This window comes from Schistocerca piceifrons, chromosome 6 (assembly GCF_021461385.2).
Source record: "Schistocerca piceifrons isolate TAMUIC-IGC-003096 chromosome 6, iqSchPice1.1, whole genome shotgun sequence".
Classification (NCBI taxonomy): Eukaryota; Metazoa; Arthropoda; class Insecta; order Orthoptera; family Acrididae; genus Schistocerca; species Schistocerca piceifrons.
This window is the reverse complement of record NC_060143.1, coordinates 588,911,601-588,933,929: the sequence shown is the minus strand read 5'-3', so window position 1 is coordinate 588,933,929 and position 22,329 is coordinate 588,911,601. Positions and strand designations below refer to the sequence as shown.

Sequence of the window (22,329 nt, the reverse complement as noted above, 5' to 3'; positions counted from 1 at the left end):
GGACTTTCTGTGCATGCCAGAAAGTGCTAAAAATACACTTTTAAACTACAATAATTTTCTAATTTAATCATAATTTCCACAAAAGTATACATTTTTGAATACACTATATTACTGTCACAAAAGAATATTATTTATATTAATTTCAAATTTTGATTTGAAAGATCTAGAATCTGCAATTTTGCTTATTTAATATTTTTTTTAATGAAATGATTTTAAAGTAAACTTAATATTATTTCATTATTAAATTATCAGATGTTTCCATTATGTAACAGTTAATTGAAATAACTTCTGTCTATGTAAAAATATTATGTATTAACAAGTTTGTTGGCGCCATAACTTTTTGTTACATTTCTTTAAATAACATGTATCCATTGAAATTAAATTCATTTTCTCATACATGTAACAGATACTTATATCTGGAATGATAAATCTTAATTCAAATTAACTTAATTAAAAATTCTTAAAATTTATCGGTTGGTCACTATGAATGCAATGAATGATACGATAGTAAGGTGTAGTGTTAAACAAACAGTTATCTCCAAGTTTTTCTTTCTAACTACCTTTCTCTATTTCTAAATAAATGATGAGATGTTGAGTCTTTATTGGTATATCGGTATAGACATTTTGCTCATGAGAATAGCCCAAGAGAAATGCGTCTGTTTATTACAACCGATATTGTCTGCTTATTACAACTGACATTGAATGAAATGATGAGTTTTATGTGGCCAAATGTATCACCTTTTACATATGTAAGTTTCCATCATAAAGTATACTTGAGACAAGTTATCAACTACTTTGTTAATGAAACTTTCATTAATGACGTTTTACTACTCCCACGTACATTTCAGACTTACACCACCATATGTTAGCTAAAGATTCTGCCAGAATCCTAGAAAATTCTGCTCCTGCATAATGAGCTATCGTGAACAGAATTACCTCCTCCATGCTAGCAAGGATGGATTCTGAAAACATTGATCATGTGAAACCCAACTCATACATTTCTCACATGACAAACTGAAAGCTTGATAGCCTTAGCTGTTACCTTCCCATCTGCCCATAGGTTCCTCTGTTTGGAGTTTGGGAGATGTGACGTGTGGTGTGAAAAATCACCTAAGGTGGGGAGGGCGGGGCGGGGGGTGAGCGGTCAGAATGAGCATATTCAAAGTACTGAAAGGGTTTCCTGATGCAAGAAGATGCATATTCTGTAAGTGCTGTCAGAGACACTGGCAATCATCTTCATCTCAGTCTGTGTGTAGAAAGTGTAAATGGAATGAGGCTAAAAGTTCAATGACTCTCCTCGTGGTGTCATGTACTGAAGGGGGTCAGTCTTTCACTACAGTTAATCCATTTGTCGTTCAGAAATATATTGTCGCAATTGCAGGCCCTGCGAAGTTCTGTTCTCGCTCACGTAATGGCACTCTGCTTCCGGAGACCGATTGGGATTTTCAAACTCGACAACTGCTTACAGTTTTGCTCCTCCCCGGATATCCCATGCATATCGAGGTCAATCGTACAGCGAATTCTTCATACAGCGGTATTTACACTCGGCTGATCGACGGTCTGACCGAGGGGGAAATCCGACATTCAGAGTGTCACTGCAGTCCATCGGGTAACGAAAAAGATTGATGCAATGTTAGTGCCTACACGCCCTCTTTTTCTCACTTTTGACTGTGTAGTGCTTCCACCAGTGATAGAGGCAGGCCACAAAGTCATCAGTGTTCTGAACCTGGCATGTTGCTACCAGTGTCACACTTGTGTGTCCTGTCAAAACACGGCCAGAAGTGTTACTTGTGGTAGAAATGGTCATAAGGGTGATTGCGTGCCTTCTTCTCCCTGGTTTATCAGTTGTAACAGTGACCGTGCCACCTCATCCTGTGAGTGTCCCATGTACCTCAATGAGAGTGCTGTCCGAGAGCTCTGGGTGAAGGAAAAGGTGCCTTACCCTGTCTCTTGCAAGTTGTTAGCTACTTAAAAGCCCTGCATTTTATCACCCACTACTTATAGCACCATTCTTGCTACACCTTGCTCCACAAAGGACACGGCCTTGCAGAGTTCTGACTTACCCCCAGTGTCCTGTGTATCTGGATGAGCAGGCCATCTAGGAGATCCAGGTGAAGGAAAAAATACATTACCCTGCCACTTGCAAATTGTTGACCAGTTAAAAGCCCTGCTGTTTACCATCCAGCACTTATAGTACTGTTCTTGCTACATCTCACTCCACGTAGGACACGGTCGTGCAGACTTGCAGTCTCCAATTCGGTACTGGAGTTTTGAAATCGGCCAGTATCGTGGTAGCATCCCCGTCTTCTTACCTTACGGATGTACAACGAGCCACCAAATCCTACCCTCCCAGTAGCGAAATTGCCTGCTACACAACCGGCAGGCCAGAAAGAACAAAAGGAGCACTCTTGCAAAGAATTTTTATGTCCCTCCAGCTGACAAATGTCCGAATCTTTATCTGCAGATTGTAAAGGCTCTAATAAATCAAACAAAAGCAAACTGTCTTTCCTCCCCCAACTAGGAGAACCTCTTTGACAGTGTTGCCACGTGTTACCTTCACCTAGCTGACCTCTGTTTTGCTAGTGCACACCACCTACCGTTTTTCTACAGTGGAGTTCACAGGCTGACCCTTGGAGAGTGCCAACATCTCTGTATATTTCACGGAAAAGGATCCTCCGGCCTCTCTGCCCCGTAACAGTAAGTCTTCAAAGGCTGGCACTCGGCAGCTGGCAAGCTTGTTGCCCTCCCCATTTCCCATTACAACTCATCTCCAATGAAATGTTCGTAGCAGTAGATCCAACAAGGAGGAATTATGGCTGCTCTTGGAATTGCAGTTTCTAATTTTTTTCTGCCTCCAAGGAACGAAGATGCATCCTTGCAACCACTTTGACCTCTCTTGTTTCCTTCCAGTATGCTCTGACCTTCCCCTCGAGGACAACATTCTGTCTCGTGGTGGAGTCGTGCTGCTCGTTCGGGATGATGTCCACAGCCAAACCGTCTCATTGAACACCCAGCTACGAGATGTTGCCGTCCATGTTTTCCTTCATTGTTTCTCATTTTCTCTTTGTAATGTCTACATCTCTTCATCATTCGCTGTCACCAGAGCAGATTTACTACAGCTTATTGGTCAGCCCTCTCAACCCTTTTTGCTGATCAGTGACTTTAATGCCTACCATCCCCTTTGGGGTCTTCGAAAACATGTCAGAGAGGTTCCCTCTCGGCTGACTTTCTCAGTCAGCTTAGCCTCATCTGTCTTAACACTGGCGCACCCATTTTCCTTTCAGACTTTGTGCACACCTATTCCCATTTGGACATCTCCTTCTGCCCTGCCCTGGTTGCCCATCGTCTTGAATGATGTGTTCTCTCTGACACCTTCTGGAGCAACCATTTCCCGTGTGATATCTGTTTGCTACCTCCTGCCCCATCTGTGTGTAAACCCAGTTGGCAGCTTTCTGAGGCTGCCTGGAGGCTTTAATCCTTCCTGGTGACCTTTGATGAACAACATTTCCCCAGTTGTGATAACCAGGTAGAGTACCTTACTCATGTTATCCTTACCACCTTACAATGTTCCATATCTTCACCTCTTCTGTGCCGCACCATGTTTCGCTCCCCTTTGGGCTGAGGCAAGCTGCGATGAGGTCATTCTATGATGGCAAACTGTATTCCTTAAACCAATGCATGTGCAGTGTCGTCACATTCTTTGGAATAACAAACAAGCTTGCTGGGTTTCCATTATTAGTTCTTTTAATAGTTTCTCTCCCTCTTTTGTCATGGGGCAACCTTCTTTGGCTTTCTGGGACCAAGGTTCATTTCCCCACTATCACCCTGCCTTCCTTCCTCAGAAATGAGTGGAGGCGGCTCGGGTGATATCCTTCTCCTCTCAGAATCGTGCTATGATGCCGCCTTTACTATGAGGGAACTTGACTGTGCTCTCATCTCGTTCCAATCTTCTGCCCCAGGGCTGGATGAAGTTCATATTCAGACGTTTCAGCACCTCTCTTGCAGGTAAGCACTTTCACCTGTTGTGTCAGCTACTGTGGGAGTCAGCATGGACACAAACAAGGAAGGAGAGAAGTTGAAATCACCAGTGTCAGGAATCCAGAATGATCTGTATATACCACACACTGATCAAAACAACACTTTAATTTTACAAAGAAGAGAACCATAACTTGATTCCTATGCTTCCCACATCACCTACATACAAGAACTCTACTCTCTATTGCTGCTCACAGAATGCAGGCCAATAAACATCTTCCTATTACTCAGCACTGATGCTCTCAAAGTCTGTGACCAAACTGGACTGACCAGCAATTGGTGGCTGGTTAAATCAGCATTGCCAGGGGATGCCTGGAGGAGTGGCATTGCTCGCTCGCTCTTTCCATCGGTGCGTGGGTCAGTGCCTTCTTGATGCTGTCGCGCAGCCCTGCACTAGTCAGTGTGCAGTCGATGCTTTAGGTCTGCACACTCCCCCTCCCCCTCCCCCAAATGCCACACCATTGTTGTGTGGAAGAATCATGACACTGGGGGGTGAGCAGGGTGCATCAGCTGCAGCAGCGTGCTGTGGCACCAGCTATGTAGATGATGCGTTGGCGACAGACTGTCACAGAGCTGGGAGTGATACATTATGAGGAAGAGCACCAGTGCCTGCTCCCATGTGTGGGAGGCACACGGTTTATTCATCTGTTGTTTGACAGTACGCACAAATCATTCAGAGCTGCTCTGTTCGACTGAGGACAAAGTGGAGCAGTTATAAGGTGAGTGGTACCATTGGCTGTACAAAACTGTAAAACTTCTGACTAAACAGATAATGGTGAAACTTTATCATGCCATAGATAATAGTGAGCATTTCCTTCTCGACTCAGGAATAGTTACATTGAGTCTTGCGTCAGTAACTTCGAAGTAAAAGCAATTGGCCTGTCCTGTGAACCAAATCTGTGTGAGAGCACAGCTCTGATTCCGTACAAAGATGCGGACACTGTCAAAACAGACTCAGGGGAATTGACGTGAACAAGGTGTCTGTCACTCAACAAGGCGTTTTTTAATTTCCAGAATGGATACTGAAACTCTTTGGTCCAAACAGAAGGCGCATTCTTCTGATGCAGATGATGCAATGAAGCCGTGATGTGGACTGTGTTGGGTATAAACTGGATATAATATATCAACTTCCTGAGAACTGACTGCAATTCTGTCACATTCCATGGGGCAAGGAGGTCCCCTATGGCCAACAAATGTGACTAAAGGGGATGAACAACTTGGTTATTAAGAACATGGGCGAAGTATTGAGTTTCAGACTGAAAGAAGGCACATTTGTCCAGGAGACACTTCAAACCTATAGCTTAAAGTACATGAAAAAGTGTATGAAGGTTACCATTTTGTTCCTCTGGTGCATGTTGTGACACCATAATATCGTCCAAGTAATTTGAATTGAACTGAACTTTTGCAGTAAGCTTTCCTAAGTAATGTTGGAATATGGCAGGTGCAGAAGCACTACCAAAGGGTAAGCTCAAAAATTTGAACAACCCTAAATGTGTGTTGATCGCAAACACATTCTGAGACTCCTCAGCTATCGGAATTTGCAAATACGCATTACGTAAGTCAAGTTTTGAAAAAATACCAGCCTGCACCTAGCCTATCCATTAATTTCTCAGGGTGAGGCAACGGATAAGTATCAGTTATTGTCCGTGGATTCTGAGTGGAATTAAAGTCAACACAAAGGCAAAGTCTTCCAGAAGGCTTTGGCAAGATGATTAATTAAGAAGCATGTTAACTAACCTGGATAGGAGCAGTAACACCACTGTCTTGTTATTCTTTAAGTTCACTTGCAACATTTCTAAGTGCATGAGGGATGAAACACGCCTGAAAAAGCTTAGGTTGTGTATTGTCCTTCATTATTGTGCGCCACAAAGTTATTTGCTCTGCCAAGTCCTTCAGAAAATAAATCAGGAAATTTCTCAGCCGGTTGAGTGACACCATCTTTTGGGTTGAAAGCAGAAACAGAATGTACATTGTCCTGAATGTGAAGACCAATGAATCAAATAATCTAACCCAAAAATATTTTCAGTCTTGTGACTGCAAAACTGTAAATTTCACTGTTCTGGTGTGAGACTTGAATGTGCAGGCAAACTACATATACCAAGCACTGGAGTGTCATGACTGTTATACACAACAAGTTGTGTACAAGATTTTGTCAACTGTGGCAAGCCCAACTGTTCTTAAATGGCACTATTAAGCAATGTAATGGAAGCACCAGTGTCTAGCTGAAGTTGCATAGAACATCTGGAAATGACTAAATTCAAAAATATGTTGTCTGACTGTCATTGTACAGCACTCAGGTAGAGTGAAGAAGGCACAGCCTTAATCTGGTCATTACTAGTAACAGTAACTGGTTTAGAAAAAAACTAACATTCACTGAAGAAGAAGGTGCTCCGCACTTACGAGGATGAATGTGGGTAGAGTTCTTTTTCTGTTCCAAGCACTCAGACTTTGCATGACCTGGTTTCCCACAAGCAAAGCAAGTTGTGTTCCACAAAGAGCAATTTTTTCATTTTATGTGTGGAAAAGCAGCAGGGACATGATTTCATGGTAGATACACATGTTGACAATTGTTTACTTTGTTCACAGTGTGGTGGCCTGTTTGCATGCATTGGTCTGTTGCAGAGCCATACCTGTTTGTCACTTTGTGTTACACTACAGACAGGAGCTATCTCAAAGTTTTCCAGAGCACTATCGCACGAGTGCAGATTTTTGATAATTTGTAACTCTTGGTTCAAAGTAGGATCAGGATGGTAAAGAATTTGTTCACAAATCTGCTGTCTGGTACATTGTACATAACTGCATAATGAATCATTGCGTCAGTATAGTACCGTTCACAGCTACACTGAAAACAACACTGTTGTGTCAAACTATGAAGTTCAGTGACCCAGTGACGGTATGTCTGTTCTGGCTTCTTTCATAGTTGAAAGAACTTTTAATGAGTTGCAGCAACCTATACCTGTCTTTACTTATTGGTGTTCTAAGGTTATGACATGAATGCTTATGACCTCAGTTGTTTTTGCATCCTAAAGAAAAAAATGAGATTTAAAATGGATAAGGATGTCAGGGGCTTAACTTGAAATGATTGTTTGGAATCATGAAATTTCATCACAAATTTCCCAAATAGTTGGAAGAAAGCACAGATGATGCTTGTTTACAAAAAGGGTAGTAGAAGAGGTCCACAAAACTTCCGCCAAATATCCCTGACATCTATTTGTTATAGAAACTTCAAACATATTCTGAGCTCAAACATAAGAACATATCTCGAACAGAATGACCTCCTGCATGCTAACTGGCATGGATTCTGAAAACATCGATCATGTGAAACCCAAATCACACTTTTTTCACGTGACATACTGAAAGGTTTGGGTCAATGCAGTCAGGTAGATGTAGTATTTCTTGATTTATGAAATGCATTCAACTCAATAACCATATCTATATTTATTGTCAAAAGTAAGATTATATGGGGTATCATGTGAAATTTGTGACTTGACTGATTGGTTGTGGGATGCAGCATTTATCTTAGATGAAAGTCATTGTTGGATGTAGAAGAAACTACAGGTGTGCCCCACAGACGTGTGTAGGGATGCTTGCTGTTCATGTTGTACATACATCAAAAAAAGTTTTGCATCACCTCAGTTCTGAGGGTTCTGGCACCTGTACAGAAAACTGGAATAGAGCTCAACATAAACATCATTTCTGCCCTTTTTATTGCTCGTGGAAACCACACATTGCATGTTGTACCACCATACAGCGAGATCTTCATAAGTGGTGGTAGCTGTAATACCCAGTAGCAAATCCTCTTGCATTGATGCATGTCTGCATTTGTTGTGGCATACTGTCCACAAGTTGATCAAGGCATTGTTGGTCCAGATTGTCCCACTCCTCAATGGCGGTTCAGCAAATATCCCTCAGAGTGGTTGATGAGTCACATTGTCCATAAACAGCCCTTTTCAATCTGTCCCAGGCACGTTCGATAGGGTTCATGTCTAGAGAACATGCTGGCCACTCTAGTCCTGAAGGAAGCACATTCACAAGATGTGCACAATGGGGGCCCAAATTGTCATCTATGAAGACGTATGCCTCGCCAATATGATGCTGATATGGTTGCACTATCGGTCGGAGGATGACATTCACGTATGGCACCTTCCATAACCACAAGAGGCTTACGTCGGCCCCACATAATGCCACCTCAAAAAGGGAACCTCCATCTTTCTGCACTCACCGGTCAGTGTGTCTAAGGCGTTCAGCCTGACCGGGTTGCCTCCAAACACGTCTTCGACGATTGTCTGCTTGAAGGCATATGTGACGCACATCGATGAAGAGAACATGATGCCAATCCTGAGCGATCCATTCGACATGTTGTTAGGCCCATCTGTACCAAGCTGCATGGTATCGTGGTTGCAAAGATGGACCTCACCATGGACATCAGGAGTGAAGTTGCGCATCATGCAACCTTATTGTGCACATTTTGAGTCCTGTGGCTGCTCGAAAAGCATTATTCAACATGGTGGTGTTGCTGTTAGGGTTCCTCTGAGTCATAATCCATAAGTAGCAGTCATCCACTGCAGTAGTAGCTCTCGGGTGGCCTGAGCGAGGCATGTCATCGACAGTTCCTGTCTCTCTGTATCTCCTCCATGTCCGAACAACGTCAGTTTGGTTCACTCCGAGATGCCTGGACACTTCCCTTGTTGAGAGCCCTTCCTGGCACAAAGTAACAATGCGGACATGATCGAACCATGGTATTGACCGTCTAGGCATGGTTGAACTACAGACAACACGAGCGATGTACCTCCTTCCGGGTGGAATGACTGGAACTTATCAGCTGTCGGACCCCCTCCATCTAATAGGTGCTGTTTGTGCATGAGTGTTTACATCTTTGGGTGGGTTTAGTGACATTTCTGGACAGTTAAAGGGACTGTGTCTGTGATACAATATCCACAGTCAACGTCTATCTTCAGGAGTTCTGAGAACCGAGGTGACGCAAGACTTTTTTTTGGTGTGTGTATTAATGGCCTTGCAGGCAATATTAATAACAAAATCAGGCTTTCTGCAGATGACACAGTTATCTACGGTGACATACTGTTTGAAAGGAGCTGCATAAGTATTCAGTCTGATCTTGATAAGATTTCAAAGTTGTGCACAGATTGGCAGCTTGCTTTGAATGTTCAGAAATGGAAAATTGTGCAATTTACAAAATGAAAAAACTTAGTATCCTGTGTATCAATAAGACACTGTAGGAATAGGCCAACTCCTACAAATACCTGGGTATAATACTTTGAAGGAATGTGAAATGGAACCATTACTAAGGCTCTGTTGTGGGTAAAGCAGGTGGTAGACTTCAGTTTATTGGTAGAATGCTGGGGAAATGCAATCTGTCTATAAATGAGATTGTTTATAAATCACCCATGTGACCCAATCTAGAATATTGCCCAAGTGTGTGCGACTCATATGAAATAGTACTAACAGGAGATATTGAATGTATACAAAGGAAAGCAGCACGAATGGTCAAAGATTTGATTGACACGTGGGAGAGTGTTGCAGAGATGCTGAAGAAACTAAACCGGTTGACTCTTGAAGATAGCTTACTTACAGCATTTCAAGAACCATCTTTAAACAATTATTCTAGGAATACACAACCCCCTGCTTACTGCTCACATAGGGATCATAATTATGACACACATAGAACCATTTAAACAGTCATTCTTCTCGCACTCAGTGATTGAAACCACAATAGCTGGTATAGTGGGATGTATCCTGTGCCGTGCGCGTCACAGTGGTTTGTGGGATGTAGATGTAGATGTAGATGTAGATGTAGGTGTAGAACAGTGAAGAATACCCAGAACATGGCTGATGTCAGTGTAACATCATACACATACACATTATTGGTGGTTATGCAGATGATTAGACTTGCAATTCTGTGTGACAGGTAGGACAGCCAACAGATTCCGCAAGTGTTTTTCATATTAAGAGTTGTTACCAGGCCTAGTAGGGTGAGCATGAACAGTATCAGATGTTGAGTGATCACTGTGAAGGACATGGAAGTCCTGTATACTTATCAGCACTTGACAGAGTTGTAAAGGGACCTCTTTGCGGATCTACATTTGATCACCTGCTCAAAATGTGGAATATCTAAATTTGTGAGCCAGTGTTGGGCCTCATGGGAAGGCAAGGCAAGGCATACTCATTGTCAAGGTTCCATCTGACCACATCTGACTATAGCAAGGGATGATTCCCACATTGTGCACCGAGTACATCTTAACTCCTTCACACCTGTGCCTTCTATACGAGACCAAGTAATGGACATCCTGCAACCTTCTGTGTGGTCCTGCACTATTGGCCAGTGACAAACAGCAGCCAATATGAGGGAACTACTGTCCCATATGTAGGCTACCATTAACAGCATAACACACACAGCTGGTCTCTGGAATTCCGCCATGACCAGGAAGCATGGATTACTGGCAAATGGTCTTGCATTGTGTTCAGCGGTGATTTGTGGTTCTGTACTACCCTTGCTGAACATCATGAAGAGTGAAGAGCATGTGGTGACCTGTGGAGATGTCCCACTCTTCTGTGTGTGTGTGTGTGTGTGTGTGTGTGTGTGTGTGTGTGTGTGTGTGTGTGTGAGGGGGGGGGGAGGGGGGTTTTGTGTGTGTGTGTGTGTGTGTGTGTGTGTGTGTGTGTGTGTGTGTGTGTGTGTTGGGTGGGGTGGGGGGGGGGGGGGGGGGGGCACACAGTGATGTTATTCCTGGTGTTCTGGTGTGAGGAGCCATTGGGTTGGCTTCAGGTCACTGCTGGTAGTGATTGACGGAACTAATAATGTGATACCATTTTTTGACTGGAAATTGCTTGTCCTCGCATGGCACATGTCTGTATGGGGTGCCAGCATGCTGTTTATATACTCCCTTGGCAATGAGAGATACTCAGATATGTCCCTGATGGAAGACATGTAGGACCATCTCGGATATCAGTTCTGTCACAGATACAATATCCAGGGTAACGAGTACTAGTTGCAATATTTGTTAGCCAGCTTGCCTCAGGGGAGGATATGATGATGTTATGATACCCTTTCCAACAGAATCTGTACATCCATCCAGAGCAGAGGGGGTGCAACATCATACTGATAGGTGGGCTTTTACTGTCAGGTTTCTTGTAAATTTGGCTCAGTATTGTAATCACTGAAATAATGGCACATATTCTCTCAACTTGTGATGCTCATTACATTTCCTCCTCCCCTTCTGGGTGCTTCACTTTTTCAGGCACTGTTGTTACAACTAGGGTGCTAGTAATGAGGTCACTGATCTAATTTTCAAAGAAACAGACTCAGGAACAAAATTGAAACGAGGGTTAGGAACCCACATGAGCAAAAGAAGGTACACTTGGAATTTATAATTCAGATAATATGAAAGAAAAATGAAAGCACCCTTGTCATTGGCTGTGATGCACATTGACACCTCTGAAACTGAAAACTCAGTAGTAGTAGTAGTAGTAGTTGTTGTTGTTGTTGTTGTTGTTGCTGCCTTCAGTCCTGAGACTGGTTTGATGCAGCTCTCCGTGCTACTCTATTCTGTGCAAGCTTCTTCATCTCCCAGTACCTACTGCAGCCTACATCCTTCTGAATCTGCTTAGTGTATTCATCTCTTGGTCTCCCTCTACAATTTTTACCCACCACACTGCCCTCCAATGCTAAAGTTGTGATCCCTTGAGGCCTCAGAACATGTCCTACCAACCGGTCCCTTCTTCTAGTCAAGTTGTGCTACAAACTCCTCTTCTCCCCAATTCTATTCAATACCTCCTCATTAGTTATGTGATCTACCCATCTAATCTTCAGCATTCTTCTGTAGCACCACATTTCAAAAGCTTCTATTCTCTTCTTGTCCAAACTATTTATCGTCCATGTTTCACTTCTATACGTGGCTACACTCCATACAAATACTTTCAGAAACGACTTACTGACACTTAAATCTATACTCGATGTTAACAAATTTCTCTTCTTCAGAAACGCTTTCCTTGCCATTGCCAGTCTACATTTTATATCCTCTCTACTTCGACTATCATCAGTTATTTTTCTCCCCAAATAGCAAAGCTCCTTTACTACTTTAAGTGTCTCATTTCCTAATCTAATTCCCTCAGCATCACCCGACTTAATTCGTCTACATTTCATTATCCTCGTTTTGCTTTTGTTTATGTTCATCTTATACCCTCCTTTCAAGACACTGTTCATTCTGTTCAACTGCTCTTCCAAGTCCTTTGCTGTCTCTGACAGAATTACAATGTCATCGATGAACCTCAACATTTTTATTTCTTCTCCATGGATTTTAATACCTACTCCAAATTTTTCTCTTGTTTCCTTTACTGCTTGCTCAATATACAGATTGAATAACATCGGGGAGAGGCTACAACCCTGTCTCATTCCCTTACCAACCACTGCTTCCCTTTCATGTCCCTCGACTCTTGTAACTGCCATCTGGTTTCTGTACAAATTGTAAATAGCCTTTCGCTCCCTGTGTTTTACCCCTGCCATCTATAGAATTTGAAAGAGAGTATTCCAGTCAACATTGTCAAAAACTTTCTCTAAGTCTACAAATGCTAGAAACATAGGTTTGCCTTTCCTTAATCTATTTTCTAAGATAAGTTGTAGGGTCAGTATTGCCTCACGTGTTCCAACATTTCTACAGAATCCAAACTGATCTTCCCCGAGGTCGGCTTCTACTAGTTTTTCCATTCATCTGTAAAGAATTCGTGTTCGTATTTTGCAGCTGTGACTTATTAAACTGATAGTTCGGTAATTTTCACATCTGTCAACACCTGCTTTATTTGGGATTGGAATAATTATATTCTTCTTGAAGACTGATGGTATTTCACCTGTCTCATACATCTTGCTCATCAGATGGTAGAGTTTTGTCAGGACTGGCACTCCCAAGGCCGTCAGTAGTTCCAATGGAATGTTGTCTACTCTTGGTGCCTTGTTTTGACTCAGGTCTTTCAGTGCTCTGTCAAACGCTTCATGCAGTGTCGTATCTACCATTTCATCATCATCTACATCCTCTTCAATTTCCATAATATTGTCCTCAAGTACATCATCCTTGTATAGACCCTCTATATACTCCTTCCACCTTTCTGCTTTCCCTTCTTTGCTTAGAACTGGGTTTCCATCTGAGCTCTTGATATTCATACAAGTGGCTCTCTTTTCTCCAAAGGTCTCTTTAATTTTCCTGTAGGCAGTATCTATCTTACCCCTAGTGAGATAAGCTTCTACATCCTTACATTTGTCCTCTAGCCATCCCTGCTTAGCCATTTTGCACTTCCTGTCAATCTCATTTTTGAGACGTTTGTATTCCTTTTTGCCTGCTTCATTTACTGCATTTTTATATTTTCTCCTTTCATAAATTAAATTCAATATTTCTGCTGTTACCCAAGGATTTCTACTAGCCCTTGTCTTTTTACCTATTTGATCCTCTGCTGCCTTCACTACTTCATCCCTCAGAGCTACCCATTCTTGTTCTACTGTATTTCTTTCCCCCATTCCTGTCAATTGTTCCCTTATGCTCTCCCTGAAACTCTGTACAACCTCTGGTTCTTTCAGTTTATCCAGGTCCCATCTCCTTAAATTCCCACCTTTTTGCAGTTTCTTCAGTTTTAATCTACAGTTCATAACCAATAGATTGTGGCCAGGAATTACAATTTAAAACCAGATTCCTAAATCTCGTCTTACCATTATATAATCTATCTGAAACCTGTCAGTATCTCCAGGCTTCTTCCATGTATACAACCTTCTTTTATGATTCTTGAACCAAGTGTTAGCTATGATTAAGTTATGTTCTGTGCAAAATTCTACCAGATGGCTTCCTCTTTCATTTCTCTCCCCCAATCCATATTCGCCCACTATGTTTCCTTCTCTCCCTTTTCCTACTCTCGAATTCCAGTCACCCATGACTATTAAATTTTCGTCTCCCTTTACTATCTGAATAATTTCTTTTATTTCATCGTACATTTCTTCAATTTCTTCTTCATCTGCAGAGCTAGTTGGCATATAAACTTGTACTACTGTAATAGGCATGGGCTTCGTGTCTATCTTGGCCACTATAATACATTCACTATGCTGTTTGTAGTAGCTTACCCGCACTCCTATTTTTTTAATTCAATATTAAACCTACTCCTGCATTATCCCTATTTGATTTTGTATTTATAACACTGTATTCACCTGACCAAAAGTCTTGTTCCTCCTGCCACCGAACTTCACTAATTCCCACTATATCTAGCTTTAACCTATCCATTTCCCTTTTTAAATTTTCTAACCTGCCTGCCCTATTAAGGGATCTGACATTCCACGCTCTGATCCGTAGAATGCCAGATTTCTTTCTCCTGATAACGATGCCCTCCTGAGTAGTCCCCGCCCGGAGATCCGAATGGGGGACTTTTTTACCCCCGAAATATTTTACCCAAGGGGACGCCATCATCATTTAACCATACAGTAAAGATGCATGCCCTCAGGAAAAATTACGGCTGTAGTTTCCCCTTGCTTTCAGCCATTCGCAGTACCAGCACAGCAAGGCTGTTTTGGTTAGTGTTACAAGGCCAGATCAGTCAATCATCCAGACTGTTGCCCCTGCAACTACTGAAAAGGCTGCTGCCCCTCTTCAGGAACCACGTGTTTGTCTGGCCTCTCAACAGATACCCCTCCATTGTGGTTGCCCCTATGGTACGGCCATATGTATCGCTGAGGCACGCAAGCCTCCCCACCAGTGGCAAGGTCCATGGTTCATTGGGGAAGGGAAAACTCAGTTACCTGGAATTTAAAACAGATATGCTGATGGAGATAGTTGCCACTACCCTCACAATAATAAATTTTCGATTAATCGGGTAATGTCGCCACATGTCAATACAATGCTAGAAACACAGAGGGTGTTGGGAATAATTTCAGAACCCTCACATCCTCAGGAAGGTACCAACACCCTACCCACCGCAATGGCCCAGAGTGCTGTCGCAATGCACGTGCAACTGTTCTTGCTGCAAATGTATGAGTAAATTGTCAAATGTTAAAGGTGGTCAGATGGTAGAACAGACACCATCTTACAATATGCCAAATATGCTCAATTAGTTTCAAATTTTGCAAACTTTCAACACAAAGAAAGATTTCTATACATCATTACCTACCGAATTAAAAATGCAGAAAGACAACAAGCAGAAGTTTAATAAAAAATTGGAGTGTTATTTGCATGATTATTCAGTGACAAAATTTTTGAATAGTTGTTATATGCAACATGTTTGACATTATGAGATATCATGATCTTGAAAAATAAGTAAGTCGAGCTTCTTAGCTAAGGCAACTTTTTATGAGCACTTGCATTTTCGTGCTACATAATGATTCACTATCCACTGCACATGGCTTGCCTCACTTTTGTGCAGGGAGAGAGGTTGCATGTTGCCCACAGCTACGCAGTGGGGGTGGAGGCAGATGCAGTACAATGGTGCTGCTGAGAAAACAGTGTGGAGGGAGGTGACTGCAGGCCTGCGACCAGCAGGCATTTTGGCCTGCACCATAGGACTGGTGGTCGAGCACAGGGAGGGCATCATGTGTGTGTCTGCTCGTCAGCTGTCAGCTGGACACAGTGTTAACCACATAAATTATTTACACATTCCTAGTGTTCACATATTCAGAAGCATTTTAAAGATTTCCATGCATCTCTTACGTGTCTGTAATGAATGTATCAATGTTGATGAAATCAGTGAAGATGGAGTAATAATAATAATAATAATTACTATTATTATATTATAATAATTATTATAATTATTATATTATAATATAATAATTATTATAATTATTATATTTTAATAAGATAGACAGATTTGACATGGAAAAGCTGATGTCCAATCAAGAATTCACTCGTAAACTTGAATCCTTAGATCCAGAGTGCTGGGAAGAATTGCAACAAGCCCTGGTCAGAACAGCAAAGGAAGGTGTGCCGCATCTGAAACCAAAGAATCGTGCTTGGAGGAACAGTGATTGTGAGGCAGTAGTGAAGCAAAGACAGCATGCGTGGCAGAGATGGAATGCCAAGAAAAAATGAAGCTAACAAAACTAACTTCCCAGATGCTAGAGAACACGCTGCAAAGATCGTACGGGGATTGAAGCGTACATTTGAGAAAAATGCAGTTGGCACGAATTGAACAATACATCCTGAAGAGAAATCCACGATCTTCTGTAGAACTTTTAAGGCCAATCTCACCAAGTACAATCCTCCAAGCCTACACTCCAAAGCTCAAAATGAGAAGCTAGCTCACAATGATAAAGACAACTGCCAGATATTAGCAAATTACTTTACAGCTCTTCTGAATTGTGAACCTCCAGACTCCACATTTCCCTTTACTGACTACGTAGAAGTACACCCAAATTCATCACCACCCGTGCAAGAGGAACTCAAGCTAATTACTCACTTTCTTACAAACAACAAGGCACCAGGGGAAGATTCTACAACTTCTGAGCTTTGAAAGTATGAAGGGATAAAGCAGTAGATAAACTATCAGAAATTATCAGCCAGAGTTGGGAAACTGAAAGACTCCCACATGGCTGGAATTCCACTCTAATTCTTCTTCTTCATAAGAAAGGCGACAGAACAGATGTAAATAACTATTGTGGTATCTCTCTCATATCAACAACCTATAAGATTCTGTCAAAAGCTGTGCAAACTAGGACAGAGGACAGAAAACAGCTAGACCCGCAGCTGGGAGAGTATCGAGGAGGTTTCAGGAAGGGACGATCGTGTGTCGAACACATAATGAACCTCAAATCCAAACCCTGATAAGAATTCTAGAACAACTTGGCCTAGACAAGAAGACCAAAGCGATAATCCAGCAAACACTAACCGACACAACTTCAAAAGTGATATTTAGAGGAGAAACATCAGAAGCTTTTGAAATAAAGACCGGAGTGAGGCAAGGAAATGGGCTCTCACCTCTGCTCTTCAACTGTGCCCTCGAGATGATGATCCGTGAGTGGCGCAAAGAACTGGAAAACCGAGGAATTAAAAATGGTGTCAGGCAGGGTTACAAGAAACAAAATCTTGAAATCAACTGTCTCACTTTTGCAGACGATCTTGCATTTTTTTCAGATTCCATGGAAACAGCTGAGAGACAGATTAATGAGCTTAACCTACAAGCACAGAAGACTGGCCTCCAAATTTCATTTGAAAAAACCGAGTTTATAATGAACATAAATTCACCATCAAGGGTCAAGACAAAATTAAGTGAGTTGAAAAGTTTAAATATCTCAGAGAATGGGTAACAGCCACCTTATCAGAGAAAGATGCCTTCATATCACATGAACAAAATGGAAATGGCATTCCATTTAACCAAAAACATCTACAACAAAAGATCAGTGTTGTTCAAAGCAAAGTTAAGGCATTGCTGCAGTGTTATCCATTCGGACATCTCGTATGCTTCTGAATGCCTAGTAATGAACAAAAAAGGCCTAATTGAAAAACTGGAGGCCAAGGAAAGGAAGATTTTCAGAAAGATCGTAGGTCCAATCAGGGAGAATGGGGAATATAGAAGACATCATAATCGTGAACTGTATAGAGAAGATAATCGATACCATCCGGAAAAGGAGGATTATGTTTTATGGACATATGACCTAAATGAGTCCTGGAACAATCACCAATCATAAGATCACCTACTTTTAGGAGAAGGAAACAAAATGGGTCTGGTTCACAGAGGTGGAGAAAGAACTTAAAGAAGTGGGGATCACCCATGATGACATATTGGAGCATGTCTCACTCAAGGAGAAAACTTATGGCATGGCAAGGTTTCCAAGAAAAGCCAAAACCAAAAACAGGAAAGGCTTGGACCTAGGGGAGGAAGGAGCAACACCGAGAATGAATGTGGGAGCACTGGGCAAACATCACAACACATAAAGCAAAACAGTTGAAATAATGTGATCCAAAGATGGCCTATACAAAATGAATGAATGAATAAATAATAATAATAATAATAATAATAATAATAATAATAATGCCATGTGGCCATGGCCTCCTGTCGGGTAGACCAGTCGCCTGGTGCAAGTCTATTTAGTTGACGCCACTTTGGGTACTTGCCTGTTGATGGCAGTGATATGATGATGAAGACAGTACAACACCCAGTCCCTGAGCAGAGAAAATCTCTGACCCAGCCAGTAATCAAACCTGGGCCCTTTTGCATGGCGTTCTGTCGTGCTGACTATTCAGCTATCGAGGCGTACAGTGAAGGTGCAGTGAAATGAGATGATATAATTGTAAACCAGTGAGATGTGCTAAATCTGCAGTCTAATGAATATGTTGTGTCAGTTTAATATTTTTACTAGATTGGGTCACAAACCAGGATTTCCTACTTCTCAAGGGCAGTCATCTCAAACACTATAATACGAGGGTGAGTCAAATGAAAACCTTAAATTTGTGAAACAAATCAAAATTTCACGCCGTTATCCTGTAAGTTGGTAAGCATGCTAGAAACAGCATGCAGAATGGCCTGTAGTTGGCAGCATAGTGCAGATGCACACATACCATCGCAGTATCAGTATAAAGATGGCCACCCCACTTGCAGCTTGCACCAGGGAAGAACAGCGTTCTGTTATTCGGTTTTTGCGTAGTGAAGGTGTGAAACCTATTGAAATTCATTGACGAATGAAGATTCAGTATGGTGATGCATGTTTGTCACAGCAGCAAGTCTGCAAATGGAGTAGGAAGTTCGCAAATGGTGTGACTTCAGTGGAAGATGCTCCTCGTGCAGGTCAGGCACAAGGAGTTGTGACTCCACAGAACATTGCAGCAGTTGAAGCCATAGTGAAGGGAAACCGCCGAGTGACACTTGCATTGCAGCATGTTTACAGATTAGTCACGGGTCAGCACACCACATTGTGCATTACGTGCTCCAGTTTCACAAAGTGTCTGCAAGACGGGTGCCACGGCAGCTGACTCCTGAAAAGAGAGAACGACGTGTCAATGCTTGTTAAGAACTTCTTTGGCACTTTGAACGAGAAGGTGATGGCTTCCTTGCAAGAATATTTATTGGGGACGAAACCTGGGTTGACTTCCACCAACCAGAAATGAAGAGAGTGAGCAAGGATTGGCGCCATTCCTCATCACCAAAACCAAAGAAGTTTCGAACAGAACCATCAGCAGGGAAGGTTATGCTGACTCTCTTTTGAGATGAAAAAGACGTCATTTTGGAGTATTACATGCCTAGAGGGACCTATGTCACCAGTGCATCATACACAGATCTCCTAAAAATTCATCTGCGGCCTGCAATCAAATCGAAGCTGTCAGCAAGTGTCCTTTTGCAGCATGACAATGCAAGGCCCCACACTGCACGTACAACAGTTGCAACAATCACAGACCTGCATTTTGAGTGTCTTCCTCATCCACCACACTCACCAGACCTTGCCCCAAGTCATTTCCATGTGTTTAGACCACTCAAAGACACAATGGGAGGAAAGAAGTTCTGTTCTGATGAAGAGGTACGCCGTGCGGTGCACGAGTGGTTGTGCGGACTAACAAAAGAATTTTTTTCTAAAGGAATTTACGCTCTTTGTAAGTGCTGAAGGATTTGCATTGAATGTGGGGGAGATTATGTTGAAAAGTGATACAGCTTTGCACCACTTCTGCACAATAAATAATATTTAAAAAAATATTTAAGGTTTTCATTTGACTCACTCTCATATCTTGGCACATTCCCATGCCTACCTCAAATTTAAATTGTCACAGATGTTTCCACATATCATTTCCATATACTATAACCAGAGGATAAGCACTTCCAGGTTAAACATTTCTTACCGGCTCTCAGTGATGTAATTGTATGTCACTGGACCTTAACTGATTTCATCTCATTGACCCATACACTTATTTCAGTGCATTTAATTTTTCGTATACACAGTGTCTCTCCTACGAGCATTTTCTCTAGTATTTTGGCAGATATTAGCAGATCTTTTTTTGCAATGTGTAGCTGGAGTCAGACCAAACAAATACTGCTCATCACATCTTTCATCCGATGCCCAGAGTCTATGGAAAGTGTCGGTTTGTTTCCCATTACAACCACAATGATTTTTAAAGTGGTGTTTTACATTCCCTTCCAGAAGAGTGGTCCCATATTAATCTAGTGCTTTAGCTATATTGGTTTTATCCATAAGTGTTAAAAGATACAGTAAAGCACACAGTATAGCCAGTACTCCAACAGTGACTCGGCAGCCCTGCTACACGGTAGCAGTCGGTGCAGTTAGGAGCTATGCTGTCGCTGCCAGAGCACTAGTTATTCGTCGTGCTTTGCTGTCTCTTTTAATACTTGTCGATAAAACATATATTGCACTAGTTTAAATTGGGATCACTCTATCGAGTGGACACACGACATTCCACCTTTAAAGTTTGTTTTGTTGCTAAAGAGAAACAAACTGATGCTTTCTGTTGACAATAGGCATCAGATAAAAGATGTGATGAGCAGTATTTGTTTGTACTGACTCCAGATACACACTGCAAAAATAAAATTGCAAATATTTACCAAAATATGAGAGGAAATGTATCTGACAACTCTTAGGAGGGACACCTGGTATATCTCTTGTGGGTGAGTAAACTATAGTCCTCCACTGACCACAGTGGTTCTAGTCTCACATAATATGCAGGAGACCATTTCCAATAGTGTCTGGAAATCATAAAAGGAAACATCAGTGATACAAAAAATTGATTTAACTCTGGATGTATGCACAGATAGCCTCACAGTTAAAAATGAATGTTTACGATAAGCAGGAAATGTCCAGATTTGAGTCCTGACTTGGCACCAGCTTTCAGTTGTCACTGTGTATTCATTACTCAAATATCTCCCTTCATCTAGTTGAGCATTTAGGATTTGCGTTTCTCATTTTTTCCTGCCTACCATCCTTACCTGTTGTACTTGATTATCAACGCAAATTATGTTTTTTTTTTTTTTAAAAAAAAATATGTCTATCATTTAATTTGTTTGTAGCATGTTTCCATGCAATTCACACTTGTAAAATTGCCATTTGTTTCACATGTAGTGGATCCTCTCCACCCTTACTACCTATAGTACGTGAGTACCCTTCATAATTCTTCCACTTGTTTTGCAGTATGTAGTTTATTTTATGTCTTTCATATCTTAGTGGCTTTTTTCCTCATCATTCAACTTAAGTCCTAAATAAAGATGTTAACTCTGAAGCATTAAAGATTATTGAAAATTAATGAAGTTGTAGATTTCTGACCATCCTTCCTGCAAGTTTTATTAGATTATGAGTTAAAAACGGCACGTCCATTTTTCCAGGGTGATGGAGGCAGTCCTCTTGTTTGTCCACGACCTAATGACCCGGCCACATATGAGCAGGCTGGAATTGTGGCTTGGGGTATAGGGTGTGGTGAGGATGGTACACCTGGAATTTATGCAAATGTTGCTGGATTAAGAAACTGGATCGATGAACAGATGGTTTACAATGGTCTTGATGTTAATTCATATGTACCTTGAAATTAAATAATATTTTGCTTTGTAATGAACCTTACTTTATATTTATTCATTATTATTGGCAACATGTATATCAGTTTGTCTCTTTATCTAAATAATTAAGAACAGGTACAAAATACAAAGTAAAAAAGTGTAAGAAAGTCATTATGTTTTAGGACTGTTACGCACATCAGAAATCACTTTAAGTGTACTAGGTGTTACCGTTTTTTATTTTTAGGGTAATGTGATTGTATGTAACCTTTTTTAATGAAGATATTTGATTGATACCCAGTGGGAAAAATTGTTAGGTATACAACTCTGGAAGCCTATATTTCAGTGTTTCCAGTTGTAAATATCTACCAAAATATTTTTACAGTGTCTGTACATTGACTTTTATCTTATTTTATCATATTGTTTTTTTTCTGAAAATTAGATAAATGATTAAACCACAGCAATGAATAAATGTTGATGTTCACCTGAGATTAGAAGAGCAATTTAGATAACCTGTTATTTATATGAGTGTTGTGAGTTGGCTCACATCTCTACTCACTAATAAATTGCTGAAGCTGTTATTGAATACCTGGTGTAATTGCTCTAAATTTTTGATGGTAGCAGTTCAATTAAAGATGAAGACCAATGAAACTTTGAAATGTAATTACATATCGTGACCTGGCTCTATGCCATATAATTAGTTAAAGTTCTCATACCTCTTTTCCGAATGACTGCAGACTCAGGTTGTTCAATAAGCAAAAAATAGACATGGTAAGTTTTGTAACAAAGTTACATGAGTGGCAGATCAGTGCCATGTCGATATGTTGCACCTCT

At 41.3% G+C, this 22,329-nt stretch overlaps 1 protein-coding gene across 1 annotated transcript in view; it reads left to right on the top strand.

The window, feature by feature from the left end:
* Positions 1 to 22,081, top strand: part of LOC124802541 (phenoloxidase-activating factor 2) — a 262,603-nt gene extending 240,522 nt beyond the window's left edge. The window contains exon 6 of the mRNA XM_047263400.1: positions 21,331 to 22,081. Within this exon, the coding sequence (XP_047119356.1) occupies positions 21,331 to 21,528 (198 nt within the window). The 3' untranslated portion in view covers positions 21,529 to 22,081. The remainder of the gene's footprint in view (positions 1 to 21,330) is intronic.
* Positions 22,082 to 22,329: the final 248 nt, after the last annotated feature.